At 43.1% G+C, this 19,449-nt stretch overlaps 1 protein-coding gene across 4 annotated transcripts in view; it reads left to right on the plus strand.

Annotated features, from left to right (window-relative positions):
* Window positions 1-13,130, plus strand: part of capn15 (calpain 15) — a 40,778-nt gene extending 27,648 nt beyond the window's left edge. For 3 of the 4 annotated variants that reach the window (XM_042082141.1, XM_042082137.1, XM_042082139.1), the window contains exons 6-12: window positions 113-238; window positions 1,046-1,198; window positions 4,074-4,235; window positions 6,563-6,789; window positions 7,754-7,917; window positions 11,045-11,223; window positions 11,375-13,130. In XM_042082141.1, the coding sequence (XP_041938075.1) occupies window positions 113-238; window positions 1,046-1,198; window positions 4,074-4,235; window positions 6,563-6,789; window positions 7,754-7,917; window positions 11,045-11,223; window positions 11,375-11,552 (1,189 nt within the window). In that variant the 3' untranslated portion in view covers window positions 11,553-13,130. The remainder of the gene's footprint in view (window positions 1-112; window positions 239-1,045; window positions 1,199-4,073; window positions 4,236-6,562; window positions 6,790-7,753; window positions 7,918-11,044; window positions 11,224-11,374) is intronic. The other variant, XM_042082138.1, reaches the window with a different exon arrangement.
* Window positions 13,131-19,449: the final 6,319 nt, after the last annotated feature.

Here is a 19,449-nt window from a genome sequence, read left to right on the forward strand (position 1 = left end):
ACGCTTGCCGCTGCCTAATGTGATCCTCGCCGAAGCGTGATCATGTGCTATGTGGAGGCCGAAGGAAGAGGTTGTTGCTGGATTTGAACCTGGAGCTTCCTCTCGTCCGCAGGTTCTTGATGGGCGCTTCCTGCGGGGGCGGGAATATGAAGGTGGACGACGTCGTGTACGAATCCCTAGGGCTCCGTCCACGTCACGCTTACTCCATACTGGACGTCCGGGACGTGCAGGGCTACAGGTGAGTCATAATGAACCCAGGCTAGGAAAGCAAGGAGCTCTCTAGATAAACAAGGTCATCAACATAGTTCACACTCCAGCTTCAAAGCAGGCTGAGCGACCTGCAGTTCACAACGGACAGTGCCTGGTTACCATGGAGGCATGTTTAAACACACTGGGTCACACCGCAGACTCCTTCCTTGTTTGTTTATGTCGCTAAGCTTGTCAGGCTAATGTAATTAGTCAGCTGTCAAAGCCTCTGACTATCTTGCTCTGTAGCTGTCAGGAATTAGGGGGTGCAGTTAAAACTTGGGTCAGAACAAGTGAGGTTGTGTGGAGTTCATCAAAGCCTCTGACTATCTTGCTCCGTAGCTGTCAGGAATTAGGGGGTGCAGTTAAAACTTGGGTCAGAACAAGTGAGGTTGTGGAGTTTGACCTATTTTTCGACGAGCCTCCGTTCTCTCTTCTGCTCAAAATATATTTTTCATGGTCAGTTCATTTTTTTTTATTGACTCATAAGACATCACAATGCCGCCCCATTCCACAAATGTAGCGTGTGATTTGACAGAGTTAAACTCTAGTAAAGCTAGGCCATTAGTCGACCGTAGCCTGTCTGGGAGAGGGCAGCTCATACTGCCGTAGCGGTTCCCAGCAGTCCACTGCCAGGTCCAGGTGACATTGTGAAGTCCAAATTGGGCACTAAGCGCTGTTATGTGACAGCTTCCAGCTCAGATACAGCTGCTGCATATGAGCAAATTTAACACGAGTTCTTGCTGTTTTTCTGTGTGTGTGTGTGTGTGTGTGTGTGTGTGTGTGTGTGTGTTCCTAGGCTGCTGCGGCTCAGGAACCCCTGGGGGCGCTTCTCGTGGAACGGCAGCTGGTCGGACGAGTGGACCGACTGGCCACAGCACCTGCGTCACGAGCTGATGGCCCACGGCAGCAGCGAGGGCGTCTTCTGGATGGAGTACGGAGATTTTATCAAGTACGTCTGATGGCTGTCAATCAACTACCCCCTCAGCTCACTGACCAACACACACACACACACACACACACAGTTGATTTTAGGTGGGGTGGCTCCTTTAATCTAGACACTTAAGTATCCATGTTTTATCCTCCCATGGAAGCTTGGAGTTACACTTACTCCTCCATGCACAGCACAGCCCAGCACAGCACAGCATCTCCAACCATGGAGGACAAATGTGCTAGTTAGTCAAGTCTGTGACCCTCACCCAACCCGTGGGTGCCCCTAAGTGCACTTGCCCCACAGTGCACTGTAGAGCTGGGACTGTTTGTCAAAACATACAGACTCTCTCTTGTTTGAATGCAGCCCTTGAAAGGAGGCCGAAAAACAGAACCCCCTGTTGTGTTCCCAGGCAACACACACACACACATCAAAATGAAACAGTGGGTCTGTGCACAGGAGTGAGAGGACGTTTCATTGCGTTTAGCGCCGGCCCTGTTGCTGCTGCCGCTGCTCTGTTCCAATGGCAGTGCTGGAGATGAAAGGTAGAGAGGGTGACAGAGAGAGCTCTCGAAAAAAAGACAAACAGGACTCCCAGCTTCCCCCTAGAGACGCCAAACATCAATGCACAGAGAAACGTGGGAGTCGCTGCACTCTTTCTCTTTTTCTCTCTCTCTCTCTCTCTCTATCTCTCTTTCTTTCTCTCTCTCTCCCTCTCTCTCCGGCGGTAAATGATCGTCCGCCATTGTAAACACTTCTCCTGCGGAAGCTGATGGCAGGCAGAGCTCGCGCTCACCGAGCCGTCCCGCAGTGAGACGTGAGACTGCGTGGAGCTGTCAGTGAGCAGTGAGCCGCAGAGTGTGTGTGTGTTTGTGTGTGTGTGTGTGTGAGTGTGTGTGGTGTCTTGGTGTGGGTGTGGTGTCTGGGTGTGGGTGTGTGTGTAGCGGGATAGGGGTATTTTCAGGATAACCTTTCCATTAGCGAGTCATTAAGGCATTAAACAGGTGACAGCACTCCCAAGCCAAACAGTTGACGCAGTCAATTAAGCAGGGCTGCAGAGAATCCACACACACTCCATCTCTCTCTTTCTCACTCTCTCACACTCTCTCACACACACACACACACACACATTCATATTCATTCTTTGACTTACACACACAAGGAATTATCCTGTCTCTTAATATGTGTCTTGTGTGATGTGAGATTTCGAAGCACACACACACACACACACACACACACACACAGTGTGAGCAATGCCAGTCTTGTCAGCTGTAATATAGACAGCCACTCCTTTGTGTGGTCATGTTTTATTCAGATGTTTAAGAGTTGCACACAAGAGGCACGTGTGTGCGTGTGCGTGTGTGTGTGTGTGTGTGTGTGTGTTGCTGTATCTGTGCCCTGGGTGCACAGTAGAGGCAGTATTCTTTTGTCTTTCTGTGTCGTCATCACAATGTCCTTACACATGTATGGCTGTGTGTTTGTAGAAGTGCCTGCTCAGTCTATTTCAGTGCTGGTTCTTGAGCGAGAACGAAGGAACAAGATGAGGGGGAAAGAGGAGTGCTGAGAGTGGCTCTGAAGAATTCCTGACTCGCCGCTTTGACACAAAGCCCCACTCCAGGGGCATCTCTCAAAGAGACGACCCACAGCACGTCGGCCTTTCTTTCTTTCTTTCTTTCTTTTTTTTTTCCGTTGTTTTTTTTTTAGTTTTTTTTTTAAACGCTGCCCTCAGAACTCTGTGGCTTTTAAGAGGGCGGGGGAAATGACGAGGACGGCCATTTCCAGCCCTCCTCACACACACACACACACACACACACACACACACACACACACACACACACACACACACACACACACACACACGCAGGGCTCACACAGAACCTGGGCAGACCTTACATTACATAGGAGTCTATACAAAGCAGGGGTCAAGTTCATGTTAATATTGATGATGATAATGGCCACAACAACAACAGCTGCAGCCAAAGCAACGCAACAGGGATGCTAAACACGTCCACTTGCTCAGTGCTTTTGGGCTGAAGGAAGAGGAGTCACATTTGTATAAACCGGCCAGTGGAGTAAGCACTATCCAGGCACGACAAATTGGTAAAGCGCTCAGCAAAAGCATGTGTTAAAGGGTTTAAAGGAAACTTAAGTCGCCGGGCTGGGCTCGACTTGTTTACCCTGAGAAAGGCTGTCCGCCACTGAGTGATAAGAGAGGGGGGTGTTGGGTTGACGACGCGAGCGAGTATCACTATGGCCGACTAGTGGCAGTATGGAGGATATTTGAACCTGATGGATATCTTTAACGCGTGCGTGCGTGTGTGTGTATGTATCTGTGTGTGTGTGTGTGTCTGTGTGTGTCCGCGAGCAGGCCTGAGTGCCTGAGATCTGCCTTGGGAACAAACATATGCAGCCAAGCATTTGAAACCCTCGCTCAGTGACGATGGTATCAGTAGTCCGTCGCAGCCGTTTGGTAATTGTGCTGAGCCTTGGCAGCCCTATTGTGTGTGTGTGTGTGTGTGTGTGTGTGTGTGTTTGTGTGTGTGTGTGTGTGTGTGTGCACGCGCGCCCAGGTGGTTTGTGGGATTTGGAGCTAGAGCAGGAGTGAGATGGAAGCCTTGGCCACTATCTCTCAGCTCAGGAGGCCTTTATCATGGCGATGCTCATGTTCTGAACCGGTCTTGATAGGTTTGTCTGGATGCTGATGACTGCCGGCCCATGCTTCAGCATACACATAGCACAATGACTGAGGCTTTCACCAGATATAACCAACCAGTTTCTAATATACCCTATACAAGTCATCGACATTGAGCCACCCTACTGTCTGTGATCCAGTGTGTACAATTGTAATGGTAAAGCTAATGTGTGTGTGTGGTGTGTGTGTGTGTGCGCACCGTAGGTACTTTGACTCGGTGGACATCTGTAAGATCCACTCGGACTGGCACGAGGTGCGCCTGCAGGGCTGCTTCCCCAGCCGGGCCAGTGGGCCGATCACCGTCACCTCCCTCACTGTGCTGGAGAGGACCGCACTGGAGTTCGCCCTGTTCCAGGAGGGCAGCAGGTACAACACACACACACACATTCATACATTCATTCACACACATATACACACCAGTGTTGTAGTACTCGAGTCCCGAGACTCGAACTCTAGTCCGAGTCATTAGCTAAATTTAGAGACTCGTGACTTGACTTGGACTTGAGCACTGAATGACTCGAACTTGGACTCGGACTTGTGCATTCGCACTCGCGATGACTCGTCGAGGATTCAACTTTTTTTGTAATATATCATAAGGCTATAATTGTAGTATGTCATTAGGCTATAATTTGCTATATGATTTTAATATCTAAATTATTCGTAATACTAATTTTAGTTCAAGGGAATGTTAGGCTACTGCTTCGTGTCGTACATCGCAAGTCACATCATGTTCACATGCAAAGCAAACTAACGTTAATTTTAACACCAAAATGCTTGGAGATATGGCCGCCGCTATTTCAATGTAGTATTGCCAGGCAATATTAGTTCTCATACATGACATGACATGACATTACCTAAGATTACACTCAGCCTAGGCTAAACAACACACACTGCTGCTGGATAGCTGATCATCGTGACTTGGTGAACAGTGTTTTTCCTGACTGACACGAGAAGCGAGGTTCCATTCATTCATTTTCATATGGGACGTGCCCTCTGTCTGTTAATTTGCAGCAGGCTATTATCGGATGAAAGAAAAATAAACTAAAAGTTTTCCCGATCAAGATATAGCATACTTCTTAATTTTGGTGTCATAAAATATAGAAGCATAACATTAAATTGCCTAGTAGAGTGTCCATGTAGTGTCAATGTAGGCCTACGTGTTTGCGCAAGTGAAACTGACAAACTGAACCTCTCGTGGGTAGGCCAGAAACAACTATATTTAAAACCACGAATGAACTGGATTACTGTTACTGTTCAAACGAGCGATTTGATAGCCTAATCCACTGCACGAAAAAAAAGGAAATAGCAACGTGTTCTATTTCTAACAGGTGAAAATCGTAGCAAATAGTAGCCTATGGCGATGGCAGCTTAAAAAACATTTATTTCACTCATCTTGCTGAAATGAACGTAGAATGTGGCCTGTTGCGCAAAGAAATTAATTAGGCAGATGATCTACATATCCGTTAACCGAAAGCTAGTTTTCATCTCTATTGTTGACGTGAAATATGTCTCCATAGTGTCAGTGAAGTGATAACATAAGTATGCAGTTGCCGGCAGCCAGTGTTCACGTCACGGGTGTCAGAAAGAAGCTTCCAAGACGGGCCCTGCTCTGTTTCTGTCCCTCCCAAACTGCGCTAAAATTGTGTAGGCTATTTAACAGCCAGAATTTAAAAAAAAAGATGCCCGGGGGAGGCCCTTTTATGATCCACACTACCTGTTACAAAATAGGCCCACTCCAACGTCCATCGAACACTGCCTATACAATTGTCAGCAGTCAGTAACAGCATAATGTGACTTAATGGCCTGTGTGATTGGGATGTGGATTGCTCATTTATTATGAGTAGGCCTATAGGCTATGGTATGGCTATGGTATGGTATTCTCTCCGATATAATAAATACAACACATTGGGTTTGGCAAGAAATTTGGCAATACTACTTTCACACAAGTGATGGCACCCCTGCTTGGAGACAGAAGATTGTCCGTTTTGCTTTTAAGGATTTCATCTGCAATGGAAAAAAATGGAACGACATGTAGGCTATGCTTACTAGTGCTGGACTTGGACTCGACTTGATCAATAGGGACTGGACTCGGACTCGATGTGGATCAATAGTGACTGGACTCGGACTTGACTCGGATGAGTAGTGGAGTCGACTCGGACTTGACTTGGAATTTTTTTTTAATGACTTGGACTTGACTCGGGACTTGAACACTGGGGACTCGAACCTGGACTCGGACTCGAGGCATAGTGACTTGACTACAACACTGATACACACACACACAAACATTCATACACACACACACCTCCTGCAACTAATGATTATTTTCATAGTTGATTAATCTGTCCACTATTTTCTCGATTAATTTATTAGTTTTTTGATCGATAAAATGTCAGAAAATGGTGAAAAAAGGTTTATTAGTGTTTCCCGAAGCCCAAGATTATGTCCTCAAATGCCTTGTTCCACCCAAAGACATTTAGTTTACTATAGAGGAGAAAATGAAGATGAAGATGATTACCAAAATAATGAGTGATTAATTTAGTAGTTCAAATAGAATAATCAATTTATTGTTCATATTTATTACTCATATAGTGCCATACAATGATTGTTATCTGTTATGCATCTAGGACTGCTCTGTTTTATTCATCATGTTATTGTTCCTTATTTGTGTGTGTGTGTGTGTGTGTGTGTCACAGGCGTTCAGACACAGCAGACAGCCACCTGCTGGACCTGTGCATCATGGTGTTCCGGGCGTCGTTTGGCAGTGGCAACAAGCTGACGCTGGGCCGGCTCCTGGCCCACAGCAAGCGCGCCGTCAAGAAGTTTGTGGGCTGCGACGTCATGCTGGAGCCCGGCGAGTACGCTGTGGTCTGCTGTGCCTTCAACCACTGGCAGATGAACCTGGCCAGCCCCCCCACGCCAGGTTAACACACACACACACACACACACACACACACACACACACCACACACACACACCACACACTCACACCATACACTCACACCACACACACACACCATACACACACACACCATACACTCACACCGCACACACACACACACACACACACCATACACTCACCACACACACACACACATACTCCACACACACTGTGGTTTATTCTTCCACACAGTCCAATCACGTACCACACACCACACATACACGCACAGAGATAGACATGTGGACATACAATCATACTTCAGTAGCTGGGTTCCTATTCAACTTGTAAATGGCCATTTTTACCATTCAAATAAGAAATCCTGACTGGGAATGTTTGAAATTCGCATGAAATCTTCTAGTGCAGATAAAAATTCGTTTCACAGGAGAGTGCCTGGATTAACTCACTATTTGCATAAGGTAGAATGTGACCATGGTTGATGGAAATGGGTTTATTCGCATTCATTTGCATTCATTGCCATTTTATTAGGTGTTTTCATAAACGTTGCCCTGACAACCTTATGTTTTATTCTACAGCAGCACACAAGTTCTGCTTTGATTAAGAAAGTCTATGCACATTTTATTTAGCTGAATTTTCATGAATGCACTTAAAATATCCGAATGAGCTTGATGGAAACCCATCTATAGTTAACATACTAAAACACACATACAAACAAATAGATGTGTATGCTTTGGTCTGCTGTACGCAGACACAAACGTTGACAACACAATTTTAATTTGTAGAAACATTTTTAGCCACACACACACACACACACACACACACACACACACACACACACACACACACACATACACACACACATACACACATTGTGTTTAGTCGCTTGGCAGTGAAACAGCTGGTTTGTTCCTCTGCTATGCTCATATTGCTATACATTGTGTCAACCCTTCGTGTGTGTGTGTGTGTGTGTGTGTGTGTGTGTGTGCAGTGTCCAGTCCCACCAGTGCACGGCGGCCCAGTCAGGACTTCCCGGGCTTCATCCTGGCCATCTACAGCTCGCGGCAGGTGATGGTGGAGCAGGTGGAGGCCAGTGCCACGACACTCGCCGACGCCATCATCCTGCTCACCGAGAACAAGGGCGAGAGACACGAGGTCACACACACTCTTCCTATCCGCTTCTGTCTGTCTGTCTGTGTGTGTGTGTGTGTGTGTGTGTGTGTGTGTGTGTGTGTGTAAGGGAGCAGTTGTTCTCAACCAATCGTGAGGCAAAGTGAGGTGTGGTGTGGAGTTTTGAGGAACCCAATGCCAAGGCTCCCACGGGTTATGGAATCTTGGAAAGTCTGTTCCAAACATGGAAAGTCAGGGAATTTTGTTGTAGCATTTGACAATTTACTTGGCAAAAATAATACATCAATACAAATATTTACACGCAGAATTGTTGTAAATCTGATCTAAAATCTAAAAAGATTTGTCTCATCTCCTAGGCAAATGCGCCGTATCACCTATAACCTCGGTTGTTAGGATATGTTGCAACTGCTAGATCTACCAACTTTTTAACTTGCCTGCCTAGCAACGAAAAAATTATGTCTAGCAACCAGTCTGAGGACTTCCACAACATTGGCAGCACCCTTTTTTATCCTTGTTGAGCAATAGAATGAAATCACCTTTCCCAATCTGTGAAGGATGTCATAACTTTCTTTTGTGCCTTTCTTTTGTGCTCAGCTGATGAACTGTGTGTATAGAAAGTACAGTATGGGCATATGAGAATGAGCACCCAGCTGGTGTAGCCTATAATAATGTGTGTGATGTGTCATGTGTCATAAGCAACCTTGGGTTTGAGAAAGGCGCTATATAAAATAAACGTATTATTATTATAAACATAAGCCACTAAGGCTTATGGTTTGACCTTAAGGTTTTGGTTTGACCTTAGCCGAGAGAGAGAGAGAGAGAGAGAGAGAGAGAGAGAGAGAGAGAGACTCTTCTGTAAAATTCTGTATTTGCTCAGCAGTGCACTGAAGTGTAGCATAAGTAAACACCAAGTGAAATTCCTAAGAGCAACAGGAGACTCCGCTCAAACAGCCCCACCATCCAGCAGTGGCCTAACAGTGTCCTGTCATATTGGAGAATTCCATCTGCTTGTCTGTCAGTTGGAGTGCAGAGATGCCCAGAGCCAGAGGGTGCGGAGCAGGGAGAGAGATGCATCTAGAATGTTGAGGGCTGTTTGTTTTTTCATTTGTTTATTTGTTGTGGGTGTTTGTTTGTTTTGCTGCTCTGTGGCAGTGCGAGACACGAGATGTCAAGTCCACAAAGCCGTTTAAGTTGATGCGGTGAGCTGAGAGGAGGTGTGTGTGTGTGTGTGTGTGTGTGTGTGCAGTGTGTGGGGGGGGGGGGGGGATACTGACTCTTAGCCATTCACATCATACAATCTGCCACCTCCACACAACCACAGTTGAGGGTTTTTTTTCCATGCGGCTAATGGAGGAAACCATAATGTGTGGTGGAGGAGAGGAAAGTGTAGAGAAGGGAAAAGTGTAGTGTGTGCAGGCTGTAATGTTGCTCTCTAAAATGGAGACGGTACTCGCTAGCTACAGCCACAGTTTCTCTAATGTAAATGAAGGGTGTGCATTAAGCCCATTCATCTGGTCGTCTGGGGTGTTGTGTGTATAGAGGGCATTATGTATAGTGGAGACTGTATGGAGCCGTGTGTGGTATAGACAGTGCTGTGTAGTAGCTTGTGTGTGTGTGTGTGTGTGTGTGTGTTGAGTGTAGGGTGTTGGGTAGATGGAGCCAGCGTGGGTGCTAATGGATGAACTTGAGAGAACCGCCTCATGACTCAGTAATGAGCCACATGAGAGCACAGTGGCACGGACTGCACTGGACGGCCACTTTAACTTTAGGCCGCCTACTCGTTTACTGGACAAACATCTCAGATTTACTCTAAAAAATGAGTCAGTCTGTGGTGTGGAGATGAATATTTTGCTAAAGCCGTCTGGATAAACATTGAGCCAAGTGAGGATTCTTTGTTGTAGTCACTGCTCTATCACCCCCTTGAGGACAATCTGGTAAATAGCATCAGATTAGGCTGATGCGCAGAGGTCCATGGAAATGAAGTCTGCAGCTTAGCCTATGCCTGGGAGATTTCGGTTCAACTGAACTGACACCTTCAGCGTGAACAGCAGAGTATGTGAATGACAAAGTCTTTAGCCTGCATTTGGCTTCTTACTGTTTTAATTTGTATTAGCCATGAGTCTGTCATTTCTAATATTTTTAAAACCTTGTCACACATTTAAATACTGCCAGACTAGTGAGAATATAAATGAGTTTTCTTCTCTTTTTTTTGACACCATGAAATCTGCTTTCTATAAATTAAAATCAGCTGCCATTTGATAAATTAGGTTATGTATGTCATGTTGTGCGGGAACCTACTTAGAGCAGCTTGGCCCTGCTATCGTCCCACTTCTGAGCATGACAACAGTGCCAGTTCAAATTCATGGTGCCCTTAAAACATTACCAGCTGCAAGCGAGCCGTCTCATTTTCCCTTCAGAGTGGTTTTCTGCTGATTTAACACCCTGTTTAAGATGTTAATAGAGGAGTGGCAAGCTTATCCATCATAGCACAGTCAGTCTGATAGGTGGGGGGGGGAAGCGATAAGCTCACATCTTGGAGACAGATTTAAAATGAATAAATAAGTTTAAACTATGACTGAAGCGTTGTGTAATGTATTGCTTGTTACTTGTTATTTTATGGTCAGTCTATCATGCCTCTTGTCTGTAGGCTTGTTTATTTATGTTTTTCTTAATCCAATTCACCGTTGCATTGTAAGAGTTTGGTTCAAAAACGCTATATCCACCATTTTATTGAATTTTCATAAATACCTTTTTTGCATTTTGTTTTCCAAGTAATTTGGTGGCAGCCGTGGCCTACTGGTTAGCGCTTCGGACATGCAGCCGGAGGGTTGCCGGTTCGAACCATGACCAGCAGGCACAGCTGAAGTGCCCTTGAGCAAGTCAGTGATCGCACCGGCCACCCTTCGGTCACAGGTCGGATTCCCTAACCTGTTAATGTTTTTAAAAACGGAGATATAGCGTTCTGGAGCCCAACTCTCCATTTTCTTTTTGATTTTCTCCTTTCTCAAGAAATATGAATATCGCAAATTTCACAGTGTACTGTTCCATTGAGTTTGATAATTATTGAGTTTGATAATTATCAAACTCAATGGAACAGTACACTAATTCTTACCATCAAGTAATGTTGCTGTTTGTTTTTTGCCTTGGTCAGGGGCGGGAGGGGATGACGTGTTACTACCTGACCCATGGCTGGGCAGGCCTCATCGTGGTGGTGGAGAACCGCCACCCTAAGTACTACCTCCATGTGTCCTGTGACTGCACCGACAGCTTTAACGTGGTGTCCACTCGCGGAAGCCTCAAGACCATAGACAGCGTCCCACCACTGCACAGGTATATATACACACACACACACACACACACACACATACAGACTCTCGCACGGCACACACACACACATCTGGCTGTCTTTACCCCTGTTTTATGTGAATGCCACTAGTGATGGTGTGTGTGTGTGTGTGTGTGTGTGTACGTGCTAATACAGGCAGGTGCTGGTGGTGCTGTCCCAGCTGGAGGGCAACGCCGGCTTCTCCATCACCCACCGACTGGCCCACAGGAAGGCAGCTCAGGCCTCTCTGGGGGACTGGACCCCCAGCAAGGCCACACACTCGCCCCAGCTCACCTCAGACACCGACGGACTGCACCGGCCACGGCCACTCTGACACACACACACACACACACACACACACAGACTGGCACTCCAAAAGCATGTGCGCTCACGCACAGACACAGACAAACAAACATTGCTGGTGTCTGTTGGCACTGACTCATTTTCAGCGCGAACATCCTGCCAAACACACAACTGTGCCATGAAACGCATTACCACTGATCTCACACACACACACACACACACACACACACACACACACACACACACACACTTGCAGAGGTGAGGGGTTAAGGTCTGGTTGGGTGTGCTATAACTACTGAGCCAACTACATCTGATTATTTAAGCCATAGCCACTCCTCCCTCACACACGCACACACCCAAACACACACAAGGCATAAAGGCCTGTTTTACGGTACCATGTTGAGCCAAACTTGCTTACAGATCTCTTAAACCATTACATATTTTTACCCGTATACCATATTATTACGCAGTCATATGTAGTCTTTATTCATGTGTTTACTTGTAAGTGTGTCTGTGTGTGTGTGTGTGAATGAATGAGTGAGTGAGTGAGGGTATGTATATAGAAATGCCTGTCAGACAAGTATATGGGATATTATCTACACTGGGAGTGATGATGGTATGAGGGGTGACCGTGGAAAAAAACTTGAATACATTTTTTGGGATTGTTTTGTTTGTTCATTGTTTCCGGGACAACGGGGTAATATTTTTACATTGATTTATAGTTTTTGTTCCATTATGATTAAATCAGATACTTGATTTGCTGTTGGATGGAGAGGCAGACAATCTGTCAGAAAGTATGTTTGTGTCATATCTGAGGAAATGGATTGAAAATGGAGAAAGAGCGCTCGATGGTTCACGATCTGTGTGTAGAGCTGACGTATTTGTTAATTTATTAATGTGAAAAATTTGTGTTCATGTGTTCAGAAAAGCACAAGAGAATCTGCTGTCCTACGTCTGTAGATTATTGTGTGTGTGTGTGTGCGCGTGTGTTTGATGGATGACTGATGCTGATGCACTGAAATCTCTTCTTTAATTTTTTAATGTGAGAAGGTGGTTGTTGCACCACCTTGTGCACTCGTTTAATCTGGTGTCAGTTTTTCCCTTTCTCTCTCTCTCTCTCTCTCTCCGGAGGTCTTTTCTCTCCTCTCTTCTCCTCTCCTCTCCGTCGCCCCTGTCTGCCCATCTGACTTGGTCTTTCTCTTTAGTTTGTTCTCAGCCTTGTCCTGTGGATCATCTCTTAGTTGGAGCATTATTGTGACTCGTAAGGCAACGACTCCCCCTGGTGGTGTGCAGAAGTTATACTTCACCTGGGTGCACACACACACACACACACACACATACACACACAGTCACATCATGATTTGTAAATTGTACAGACTCAATGCTAATACCACCTTAAAAATCAGTGGATTAACCTGTATAAAGAAAACCAACCAATCAGATCAAGCGATTGCTGGAGGAACATGGAACTCCACTGGATGGGAATGTGATGTATAGAATATTTTACTGATTTTGGAGACAAAATACTATATGAATATGTATAAATATCTCTGTATGTTAAATTTGCAATCTCAGGTTCCATTGGACCAAATAAAGTTTTTTTAACGAATTAACTGTGTTAATTGTTCATGTGCTTGTCTATTTGTTTCATGAGTTGAAAAGGACACTAATTTAAATGTCCTTTACTGAAAAAGAGTATTTCTACCTGTGTAGTTGCCCGGGAGCTTTCATTAATGCTTCATAAATGCTGACACTCTTCTGTGAGGATTTGCTTCAGTGTTGAACCATGCAGCCCTGAGGTCACTCTTTCATGTGTTAGTGTCGAAGGTGACCTTGTGGAAATGGCATCATGGCATCGTCACACTGGCCACAGTGTACTTCACTTGCCAAATTCATTATCAGGGAAGTATTACTTGTCCCTAAAGCCTCTCCTATTTACTCCCATGTTACCGTTTCTACTATCTAGGACCTGATGCCAGGCTAAAGGCCAACTGGTGTGGGTAGAAGCGTCCAGATGTAAATGGAAAGGCTGGCGCTGGACACGGTGGCCGCCTTTCTTTCTAATCGGGCTTTAGCTTTCATGGGAGTGTGTATGACCTTCGCTGACCCCTGACTCTTGATTATGTCCTGGCAGACCGCATAGTGATAATACATGAGGTAGCCAATGTTCACGTCACATGAGCCAGCTGCTTGTTCTGTAGGCTAAAAGTATTTATGTCCCTCCCAAGCTGCGTTAAAATGGTGTGTTAAGTGGACAGAATTTCAAAAAACCTCCGGGGGAACACCCTGACACGACAAACACAAAGCTTGAAACGTCCATATGTGTAGACTAACGCATCTTTTAACTTAGCCAGCCAGTGTTGTAAGAGTTCGACGCTTGTTTTCGTGCAGTAGGCTAGCCTTTTTGATGAGCGATGTCAGGGGTAGGCTGACGTGACTATGGAGGGCTTTCGGTTCCTGTTTATGTAAAGGTTTTACATAGGCTCAATAATGATAGGCTACACTGCATGTTATAGGCTATATTAACCAAAAGCACAGGTTATGTAAATAGGCGGATCTCGGGCCGGGTATCATTTAATTCATTTTTGCGGTTTGGGGGAGGGGGGCCTTAAAAACAAATAGCCCAGGGGCCTCAGGTGGTATTAAGGCGCCCCTGACCACTACAGGCCACCTAGTGACCAAAAAGTTTGATCTTACTCACTTGTCATCACCCTTCCACCTTCACTGGATATATATTGGGCTTTTTATGCCTTTAGGACAGTGAAAAGAGTGTCTGGGAGAGAGAGGTGGGGTGTGATCGGGAAATGACCCGGATCGGACATGTCTTATTAGTGCTTCTAGTGGCTCGTCCCTCATCGGTCCATAACCTGCCCTAGTGTCTGGCCCTGTCCTTACCTTGCCCTAATGTCACTGACCGGTCAATAATGTCACCTCAATCAGTAGCACATGTCTCTAATAAAAAATAGTGTTGGGAATACAATATTTTCATGCCACCATGAGTTTACATGTTTAAAAACATCTCACTCAGAGCAATAGCATTTTTTTCATTCACATTCTGAATTCAAACCATGAATTCACTATCTTAAAATCAGGTTTACTGTAACAACATAATCCTTTATAAACATGTTTATAATTGTATTACCACCCAGATGCTTAATAGAAAAGGTTGACCACTAAACCACTTGTAAAAGAAAGATATTCACTGGGGAAAGAAGCCACCACTGTCCAGCTCTTACCCAAACATCTATGAACTTAGTCATAAGAACTACCCATTGTTTTAGAGGATCCACATTCAACCATTTATAGATGTTGTTTGAGATGTGGGGGGATGTTTTTCAATTTCAATTTCAATTTCAATGGAGCTTTATTGGCATTACTCAATGAAGCAGTGTTGCCAAAGCAAACATATAACAAAACAACACAGATACAATATCTGTTTAAAAAATACAAATAAAATAATATAATAATAATAATAATAATAATAATAACAAAATGATAATAATTAAAAAGAGAGAATAATAAATGAAATGTATAATGATACAGTATTACTATATACTGTATATTTATCAATGTGCTATCATGGGTATTGGTTATTGATATAAAGCAAAGCATGTCACAATATGGGTCACTCACTTCCTCGATTTATGACATGTTAACAGGTACTGCGCAGTGAGTTTTACACAACTTGTATGCTCTCCCAACAAGTATGGGAGCTTGTCTTCATTTTCTAATAGTTCAAACTGAGGTATAATTTGGCTGAATTGAAGGAAATATTGGTTCCTGACTGTGCTGAATTTACTGCATTCAGTACTACTCCCTCACTGCACTGCAAACACAACCTTTCTTCCCTAGGAAGCCAGGTTTGCCTGTGTCTTCCCATTTCTAAGGCCAGAGAGTGTTCACTTAATCTATAGGATGTTAGTAATGTTTGTACTCGGTAATTTCTTTTAGATAAGATGCAAATTCATAATTGGTTTTGATTTTTTTGAAACATTTCAATTTGTTGGATTGTTCAGTATTGTTTAGCCAATATTTGTAATATTCTTCTTTTGTTAATTTTTCGATATGTTTTAACTTTGCCTGGTACATGTCAGGTGTATTCAAATTCAAATTGTGTTTTGATATAAGATAATCAAAAGGATCTCTCTCTGGGTGGGTTCTCCTCTGTAGAAGGGCACTGTGATTATATTCCTCTGGTTTTGAGGACAGTACATGGTGATAAAATTTGCATGCTCTTTTTTGAATATCAACTAATAGTGGATATCTTCCAAGTTCTGCTCTGCATGCAATATTTGTTGCATTCCTGTGTACCCCCAAGATGTTCTTACAGAATTCCAGGTGTAGTGTTTCTGCTGGGCTTTTGTCCCATAGCTCATAATTATCTTGATGTTTTATGCCCCAAATTTCACTGCCATATAAGATAATGGGCTTGATAACCGAATCAAAAATCTTTTGCCACAATTTGATAGGGGTGTTGTATTGGTATAGAGATTTTCTTATGCAATAATATGTTCTCCGTGCTTTGTCAACCAGGTCTTTAATAGCCAGATTAAAATTGCCCGTGGAGGAAATATTTAGGCCCAAATAGTTATAGCTTGTCACTTGGGAAAGTCTGTTTTCACCAAGGGTGAAATTATATTTATTGTCTGTTGAACGTATCTTTTTAGTTTTTAGTCTAGTTTTTTCTTCATTTATGGGGAGGTTCCAAATTTCAGAGCACTTTTCCAGGATTGACAGACTCTCTTTTAGCCCCTCCTCAGTTGGGGATAGAAGTAAGAGGTCATCCGCAAACAGGAGACATTTAATGTCTCAACCCCCAATTGTGACTCCTGATAGTTTGGATTTTGCTATGTCTGATGTTAGATCATTGATGTATAGATTGAAGAGTATAGGACTAAGACTACAACCTTGCCGAACACCTTGGCTTGTTTAAAGTATGACGTTCTTTTATCATCGATTTTGACACAACATCTGTTGTTTTTGTATATATCTTTTATAAGGTCATAGATTCTTCCCCCTATCCCATTTTCTATCAGTTTTAAGTAAGAGTCCATTATGCCAGACTGAATCGAAGGCCTTCTTGAAGTCTACAAAGCATCCAAAAAGTTTTCCTCTGTTGGTGTTCTGTACATATTTTTCAATTAATGTCTGTAATGTATATATGTGGTCAGTTGTTCTGTGTTTTGGCATGAACCCGATCTGAGAGTTACTTAGAACCCTATTTTCCTGTAAGAATTCTACCATTCTGTTATTTATGATGCTACAGAAAAGCTTTCCTAAGTTGCTGCTTACAGCAATGCCTCTGTAGTTGTTTGGATCTAGTTTATCTCCGTTTTTGTAGATTGGTACGATTTGATTTTCTTTCCATGGCCATGGGAAATGACCAACAGCTAGAACTAGATTGAAAAGTTTGACAATGCCTTGTTTCAGTATTGGGCTGCTGTACTTAATCATTTCATTATGTATCCCATTGCACCCACATGCCTTTTTGTTTTTTAGGGTTTTTATTTTTTCGTTTAGTTCAGCTTAATGGTCACATGTCACCGAAACAGAGTTCTTTGGCCATCCCTCAAAGTGCTGCATGTAGTGTGAACACTGCCTCAAGCCTGCCCCAATTGTGACATATGAGGTGATGTCATTCTGTGCAAATATTTCTAACCTTCATTTAGCCCATTTCAAGAAAAGCAACTCAAACCGCCAAGATAGTGTTGAAATGAAGATAACAATTATATTCTGGCACTTCAATGAACGCTCCGTTTGCGCTAGACATTTTCTGTTTGGCAATGTAACTATTTCTAAACTGAAATCCTGTGTCTGAGCCGTCGTCAGAGCATGGACCGGGAATGACAGTATTGATCTGATTTGGGGCCCCAACCACCTTGATGCCATCAGTAATATTGAATATTGATCAGTGGCGATCCAAGTCTCTGCTCGACCCTCCACACACACACGGAAAATGCTGGCTTGTCATAAGTGGTGGTGTGTAGGTCTAATTGAGTGCCTGTCACTTTAAGAAAAACAAGTAGGCTTAATTAGCTTTTATTCTCATGCACATAGTCCAAGGATATACCAATGCAATTCATTATGTTTTTTATGTCATTAGATAAAATAAATGTTCAAAAAACGTGAGCTAACGGGATAGTAGAAGGAACTTTCTCAAGATGTAAAAGTTTGCCAATCGGTTGTGTAGCTTATTTTGGAAATGTCATTAAACATTTAGACAGTAGGCCTAAATGAACTAAATTCCATAGCCTACTTGTGAGGTGCAATTTGTGAGGTGCAAGTCAGCAAGTCAGCAAATTAAAGCTGATTTTGTGAAGTAATCCAGAGAATATAACACAGTGGGGTTTTATCATGTCGGTTGCACAGATGATGCCTCACACACTGGAGGGACATGAAGTGAGTAAAACCCCAGTTGGTCAGAGAAGACCCTGTCCAGCCTGGGAGCAAATGGACCAGTGGGACACTGCAGCTGCAAGGAATGAGCGCCATAGCTGACCAGATAAGAATGGCTTTGTAATTCAATTAAAAAAAATGAAATGAATTAAAAAAAATATTACATCCTCCTGAGTTTCAGATCCTGATAACATAATGGCTCAGCATCTCTGGTACCGTGAAAAATAAAATGTATCTTTCATGTTCAATGCCAGATCTGCCAGAGCTTGTGTCCTCTGTTTTAAATACACAGACATGACAACACAGCTAGACTGTATTTGTAAGAACTTCTGTCCCCAAACAAAAGAATAATTCCTCCATTACTCAAAAACTATATAAATGAGGCACATTTTGTACAGCAAACAGATATGATAACGATTATTATACAAGAACAACATATGCAATACACTCTATGTGGGCTACAGAGGATGGAACTTATTAATATAAGTATTTATTTTAACAGGCAATATCGTCTATTAAGACATCCATTTCATGTGATCTGTTATTGAATCTTCAGGTAACACACTCACTCATGCAAAGTAGTGCAGCAATTTCCCAACAATGTCACGGTATATACATTGATTTTGTAATTGATTTTTCAAAATGTCTTCAGCTATGATGATAATACACGGGGGAAGTTAAAGGATAATTCCAGTATTTAGCAAAGTAGTCAAAGGCGATTCAAAACAAGTCAGAAAAGTCAAGACAGGACCCATCGTCAAAATTTCGGTGTCCACCACTCTAGTTCATCCAAAACAAACCAGAAAAGGGACTCAAAGTGTTAAATACCGGAATTATCCTTTAATATGGTATTAATATGGTTTTATTTTTTAACTTGCATAAAACATCCTGTGGATTATAAACAATGCGGCTTATACACAAGAAATTACTATATTTATCTGAATTTACCAAGCTTAATTTGACAGAAATGTTAGGGAGATAACGCTATCAAAACCTGAATTGCCATTATTCCCCTTGTGTTTTCACAGATAGAAATATTTTTGACAGCCTTTTCAAAAAAAAAAAAAAAATCTTACTGAACTCTAACCTGATTCTACTGAAATAAATGATGAAGAACATTTTTCTTGAACTTAAATTGGACTGAGCTCTGAGGACTTCTATTTCTTAAGAGAAGAGGATAAATAGGCTGGACAAAGTATTTTTTTCCTTTTCCTTAAAATTTCCTATCAACACAGAACTGCACATATCCTGATGGGATATACAGTATTTTGAAAGAAAGTGAAGTTTATAACATTAATGGAGAATCCATTTAGGTTTTGCCGTCTGAATTGTATAGATGAAGTTGGTTATATTTTAATGTAAAAAGAAACTTGTACTGTGATGTTGGTCCAGGGCATGTATCAAAAGTGTCGAAACTGTCTCAAAATTTGTAATAGGATGTAAATCCATATTTCCTTAGATAATTTGCTATCCATTTCCTGTAACCTGGTTCATGAATATTTCTTTTACATGTTCACTTCTGGTAGGATGTG

This window comes from Alosa sapidissima, chromosome 24, assembly GCF_018492685.1.
Source record: "Alosa sapidissima isolate fAloSap1 chromosome 24, fAloSap1.pri, whole genome shotgun sequence".
Lineage (NCBI taxonomy): Eukaryota > Metazoa > Chordata > Actinopteri > Clupeiformes > Clupeidae > Alosa > Alosa sapidissima.